At 30.6% G+C, this 6,998-nt stretch overlaps 1 protein-coding gene across 9 annotated transcripts in view; it reads left to right on the forward strand.

Moving 5' to 3' along the window:
* Positions 1-6,998, forward strand: part of gulp1a (GULP PTB domain containing engulfment adaptor 1a) — a 109,998-nt gene that overhangs the window by 70,769 nt on the left and 32,231 nt on the right. For 7 of the 9 annotated variants that reach the window (XM_056465809.1, XM_056465811.1, XM_056465817.1 and 4 more), the window contains exon 2: positions 2,022-2,101. In XM_056465809.1, the coding sequence (XP_056321784.1) occupies positions 2,074-2,101 (28 nt within the window). In that variant the 5' untranslated portion in view covers positions 2,022-2,073. Of the gene's footprint in view, positions 1-2,021; positions 2,102-6,998 lie in introns of those variants that run through there. The other 2 variants (XM_056465812.1, XM_056465815.1) reach the window with 2 other exon arrangements.

The following is a 6,998-nucleotide window of genomic DNA, read 5'->3' on the forward strand; positions in this document are numbered from 1 at the left end:
GTTCTGTAGACAAGTGTTTCCTAACCCTGTTCCTGAAGTAACTTCAAAACCTGAAGTTAATGGGTCAGATAAGGGAGACATTCAAAATATGTACTGTTGGTGTGCCTCCAGGAACAGGGTTGGGAAACACTGCTGTAGACTATCAGGGGAAAAAATAGCTTAAAGGGGCTAATAATTTTGTCCTTAAAATGTTTTTTAAAAAATGTAAAACTTTTATTCTAGCCGAAATAACCGAAATAAAACAAATAAGACTTTTTCCAGAAGAAAAAATATCAGACATGCTGTGAAAATTTGCTCTGTTTAACATCATTTGGGAAATATTTTAAAATATGAAAAAATAATAATAATAATAAAAGGGGGGCTAATAATTCTGACTTCAACTGTATGCAACTGTTTGTAATCATTTCTCACTTCATTTAAAACTTCAGGGCAATTGATAAAATGTAGAAATATAAAAAAAGTATTACTTTCAAAAAATTATGTTTACATACTAAATATAAAAATGAGAAAATATTTCTAAATAAAATGCAAAATGTAAAATGTAAAATTTCTCATGCTGTTCTTCATGTTTCTGTAATGGTGTGTTCGTATAAATTATAATTAAGTGTGACTGTAAACAGTGTATTGGTGACACCATGAAATAAACGAAAGAACATCACAAATACTAGACTTTTTATTTTGTACATATGGTACAGTGCATTGTCATATTATACATCCCTACATTGAAGAGAGTTCCTCATTATGGAGAGTATTTAACTAAAAACATATTTGTATATTGGCTAGAACTGCACAATTCTGGAAAAACTGAGAATCTTACTGATATTTTAATAGAGATCATAATTCTTCCATGATTTTACAACTAAAATAATAATGCTGACAAAATGTTATTAATCTGTTATTAGTCTTATTGAGTGAATCTGAATGACTCCGTAACGCTCATAAACATTTGACATTTTTCATTACGGTATGAATATGTTTTTTTTTTATAGTGAATTTGTTGAATGAATATCTCAATGACTCACTCATAAAGATTTGACTTGTTTGTCTCATTACTGGATGAATCTGTGTCTATTTAATGAATCTGTTAAATTACTGATTCAGTGACTCACTTGTTTCATTGCCGGATAATTTTTCTTTTCTACAGCTCATAGTAGCACATGAGATTAGCACTGCCAAGGTTGTGAGTTTGAATTTCTGAGAAAGCATGAACTGATTAAACGGCATTGTGTGCCTTAATGCAATGTATATGTTGCTTTATATAAAAGCATTTGTCAAATGCAAAAAATGTGAATAAATCTACTGAATGAGTGGATAAATGAGCTTCACTTCCTTCATAAATGAATGAATCTTTTTTCAGCAAGATGGTTGACTTCATAAAGACTTCTTGCTTCATTAGTATGAGTTGGAATGACTTTTTTAATGGAATTCATTTGAGACTTGTGAAGGGTGACTTACTTGCTACTGTAAACAACAGTTTATTTATCCAAGCATAGAAACTTTGGGTTTAATAGGCATATGAATAATTATCATTTGGGAATTATAGAAGTATCATGCAGCTCTGATATGTTTAATATTTTTTTTAGAATGTTTTCACGTACATTAGGGTATAGATAGCCTCAAGAGAAAGCTATTTTATGAATGTTATTTAACAAAAACCTTTATCGCACCTTTAATTCCACTGAGTTATGGGAAAACTTCATCTACAATCTTCAAACATGCAAATATTTGAACCATGAAGCCATATTTACCCATAATATTTATTGTTTGACTGTTAACCCTTCTACCTGCTGCAGCTCTAAGGCTTTATCTTCTCAAAAATGATTTTGTGCAGAGAAGTTTGATGCTTTTTTTAGGGGTTATATTTTTTTAACCCAATAGCTTTTAACCCAGTAACATTTTGTGCAATAATGCACCCTAGGAGGTTTAACCTTAAGCAAATTCACAGAGTTTTTCTGTTGAACCATGCACTCCTGCTTCTCTCACTCTGTGATGTAAATTTATATACACTCTCATTCTGGCAGGTAGAGGTGGCACATTCCACGAAATCGCAGCTGAGACGGAGCGTTTTCAAGCATGAACCGGGCATTTAACCGAAAAAAAGGTATGTGTGCTGTTTCAGTTTTTGTCTTGTTTTTGCCTCTTGCTTTTCTGTCCAATCAGCTAAATTTGATCAGAAACTAGAGGGCTGTTAAATTAATAAATGGCATTAAAATAATTGAATAACATAAAATTGTGTTAAATAAATTTGAATAATTATTTGCAAATACCAGAATTACATTTACAAAATTATTTGTCATTTAGATCCAATTTCCCCAAAAAATGACAATGTTTTCATAAAAATTAGATGATAAAATTGTCTACAAACATGTTACCTTTCTTTCTTTCCTTCTTTCCTTCTTTCTTTCTTTCTTTCTTTCTTTTCATTTCTTTTAATTTCATTGCATTGCATTTCATTTCATTTTATTGCATTTCATTGCATTGCTTAAAAGCAACATTTGATAATAGGCATGGGACAATAACCGGTATCAAGGTTTACCGCGATTTAGAAAAGTCAAGGTTTAAAAAACTTGTTTTTTGTTATAAGGTTCCAAAGGTTTATGTAAGTTTATTTTTGTTGTTGTTGTTTTTTACCATGTTTTTCACGACTATTTTATTTAGTTTTTTATGGAAAATCGCAATCACAATTTGAAACATTGAAATTAGTTATTTGCAAGAGGCTGCAATATAAAATATATGTCTATATGTAGACAAAATTAACAAATAACATCTGAGGTGAAGTGCTTCAAAACCAGTCTGCTATGCTTCAGAAAATTAAACATGCTAGACTTTCTGCGATGGTTTTGCAGAAATGGTATCGGTTGTCGTGAATTATGGCACATTACACGAGAAGAAACGATTGAATCTTGTCACGATGTCCATTTGTCATATATGACTCCCCACAACACTCTACGTCAAGAAAATCATGTCGAAATTTGTGATCTCACCGGGGCTTTATAACTATCCAATTGAGTGAGCACACTTTTGTAAGAATTGCGCAATCTACGCCCACAATAAAATAAAAAGAAAATAAACAGGAAAGCACTGAAAGTGCAATTATGGCGTCTGCTGCTTCAGAAGAATTATTAGACAAATTAATATTTAAAAAAAACAACATTTGTAATATGGGAATATTTTGCTTTCAAAATCACAAATACAGAACAAAAACAGGTCATTTTTAAGAGGTGTCGCAGAATTGTTGCCACGGCTTACAGATTTTTGAACTGAAGGTTGAATGAAATAAAAATCAGCTTAAAGCTTGACTTAAATTGTAAACCAAATCACAGTCACAATATCTGTCAAAAGAATAGCTATAGTATTAGATATTTTCCCCAAATCCCACAGCCCTAGCAACAGTGTCTTCAGCTGAAAATGTACCTCTACATCAAAAGCTACTGGTTAAAAATATTTTAAATGTTTCCTAAAATAAAATATGTTGTGTTCAAAAGGGGGAAAAAGTTGTTGTTTTTTACCCAGACATTTAAAAAGAACTTATTTTGTAGCAGTAATCACAGTACCGTGATGCTGTAATATTTTTATCCAAGGTTATCATATACCGTTAGAATCTTATACCCATGCCTATTTGATAATAGTTTACAGGATAAAGCAAAAAATAAAAAAGCTTTATTCAAACACATAACTAAAACATAAATGGTCCAGACAAATTGAGTATTTTTCTCTAGTGGTTATTTTTTTTTGGTATCACTTTACAAAAGGTTGTTTTAGTTAATGTTAGTTAATGCATTTACTAACATGAACAAACAATGACCAATATTTTTATTACAGCATTTGTTCATGTTAAGTAACATTAGTTAATGAAAACACAGTTGTTCATTGTTAGTTTGTTAACTGAAGGTGCATTAATTGATGTTAACAAGCATGAATTTGGATTTTAATAATCTATTAGTAAATGTTGGGCTATGATTAATAAATACTGTACATATTTTGCTCATATTAGTTCATGTTAGTAAATACATTGGCTGTTTCTCAATTCCACAAACACAGACCGCAATAACAGAAAACATGTCTTCTAAGAAATGAGATGCTGCATTCTTCCTGATGGTCACATGACCTTCACGCGTTTATAACGGAAAATTATTAAAACATTACAGCATTGATACAATGATTTATTGTTTTTCCCATTTTCAATATATATAACATGCACAAAAACCTTACAATTATACTTTGCACAACACAAATAAAACAGATTTTAATACAAATTTCAGCAAATAAAAACCCTTAATGTGTTTATACCTTCATTTCACCTTCATTTTCATAATAATGTTTACTTTCACAGTCTCATTTAGGGGAACTCCAGAAATAAATAAGTTATATCACTGAACTTTAATAATAAATATATATAAAATGCTGTGCTTCCCACCTCCTTAAACCCGTCACAATGACTTCTTGGACTTCTCGAGCGAGTTCAGTGCTCAAGTCTGCATCGGTGCGTCCTCTATCACATCTGGGAACTTTCACACATCCTCCGTTCTTTCGGTCTTGAGTTTTGGAATTGAACTTTTTGCTGTTGATGATGACGTTACTTGAGGACACAAGATTGCTGAAGAACACATATTGAGAAACAGCAGATAACTAGGCCCACACGGAATCTGCACGCGCAGAATTCCGCAGATTTCCACAGATTTTTAGCCCATCATTGGTTATGTTTATTCACTTGTGTAAATGTGTGTAAATTTATATTTATTCAGTTTTGAAATTAATTACAGTAATATTATTGACTAATATAAAATATTCATATGATTTATTTACAATACAGTTTGTAAAGTAATATTTTCTGTCTTTTAGTAGAGATATTAAATAGTCTTGCTTTGATTACCAAATAAAGTGGATGTAATTGGATTTGTATTGTAAACATTCAATAAAAGTTAAAAAGTTATTACTTTTTATTTCATATATTAAGGTTTTAATTATGATACTCCCAAAATAATTCTGCATAAATCTGCAGATTTTTTTAACACAATTCTGCGCAGAAATAGCAAAAAATGTCCGCAGATTCCGTCTGGCCCTACCGATAACTAATGAAACCTTACTGTAAAGTGTGACCATTTTTTTCTATACTTGTATATATGCAAGAATAAATATTGTTTATTTTATTTTCATATTTTTGAAAATAATAATTAGACTTGATAATCCTCCATTTCTTACCGGTCTGTGTTTCTCTCCTATTTCTTCTTTTTTCTAGCTCTTTCTTCCTTCTCTAGTCTCTCCTCTCTTTCTGTCATTTCTCAATGGCTTGGAGCAGACAACCTGTCTGACTCCAGAGGTCTGTGTTTTTTCCTCTGTGTATTTACAACCACCTGTCCCATCCTCCTTTCCAAAATGAATTAATGGATCTTTGATGTGATAAACCCAACTGGCCAGTCTTAGATCCCAGATGGCAGCGAATGCTCTGGTAATATTTCTGTGTTAGGAGCTCCTGATGCCCTGTCTGGCTCGCTTTGAAGATATGGATTATAATCGCAAGTGTTGTCCAGTGCTAAACCCCTTGAGATGATGGAAGACGTTAGAGATTTCTTCACAGATAAATGCAACTCATCTGGTTTTTATATTATATAAATGAGACTACATTATAGGTGAAAATACCATTTTAGTGTCCAAGCATCAATACTCAGTGTTACTTTAATGCCACTGAGAGATTATAGAAGTTTTTTTTTTTTGCTTTTTATTAAAATTTTTGTTATGTTTTTAGCTGTTTTTTGTGAAAATGAGTTTACTTTTATTTTTCAGTTAAAAATTATTTTTAACTAATTTATGTAACCTGCCTAGTTAACCTAATTAACCTAGTTAAACCTTTAAATGTCACTTTAAATGGAATACTAGTCTTGAAAAATATCTAGTAAAATATTATTTACTGTCATCATGGCAAAGATCAAATAAATCAGTTATTAGAAATGAGTTATTAAAACTATTATATTTAGAATTGAGTTGAAAAAACTTCTCTCCATTAAATAGAAATGGGGGAAAAAATAAAGAGGGGGGCTAATAATTCAGGGGCGCTAATATTTCTGACTTTAACTGTATGTTGTAAATTCTGTCTATAACCGTTCGAATTTTAATATTATTACTTCTTTTCAAAACTGGGGCACCCATGAATAATGAAACATTTCTTCCACACTGCACATGCACGAGCATGTACACACTCAGAAATAAAGGTATGAGAGCTGTCACTGGTGTGGTACCTTTTCAAAGGTTACACATTTGTACTTATGGTATGTATTAGTACCTAAAAATTTCAAGAGGTTCACTTTTGTACTTTCTAGGTACCGATATGTACCCTTGAGGTAATAATAAGGACCATTTAGTTACAAATGTGTACCTTTTGAAAAGGTACCACCCCAGTGACAACTCTCGTACCTTTGTTTCTGAGAGTGTGGGTAGGTAGGTAGTGTGCAAGAGTGAGAATTTTGAGGAAATTTAGGGAAAAAAGTAGAAATAAGACAAACAATGAAACGCAGCTACCTCTGCGATCCTGCACACTGGGCTTGTTAAGAGAGGGCCTGTTCAAATAAAATAATATTTCCCAGTGAAAAGTAATAGCCGCCGATTTACAAACATCGATTATTCAATTCGTATGAAAAATGGTAACACGATTAGTTTGTTTGTGAATTAAATTTGTTTAAATGTTTTTTTTTTTAATTTGTATTAAAATCTTAACACAAAAATATCTAATGAACTGTACATAGTTTGTGAACTTGTTTTTTATTTGTGAATTAATTGCATTTAATTTTACATTAAGATAAATGTTCCTTGAAATATTATAATGTATAAAATATACTTTAAATATTTTTATATATTTATTTAAATACTTTTTAACATGCAGTTTACTTACAATATATATATATATATATATATATATAATATTATATATATATATATATATATCTATATATATATATCTATATATTATATATATATAATATATATTATATATATATATAATA

Source organism: Danio aesculapii, chromosome 9, assembly GCF_903798145.1.
Source record: "Danio aesculapii chromosome 9, fDanAes4.1, whole genome shotgun sequence".
Classification (NCBI taxonomy): domain Eukaryota; kingdom Metazoa; phylum Chordata; class Actinopteri; order Cypriniformes; family Danionidae; genus Danio; species Danio aesculapii.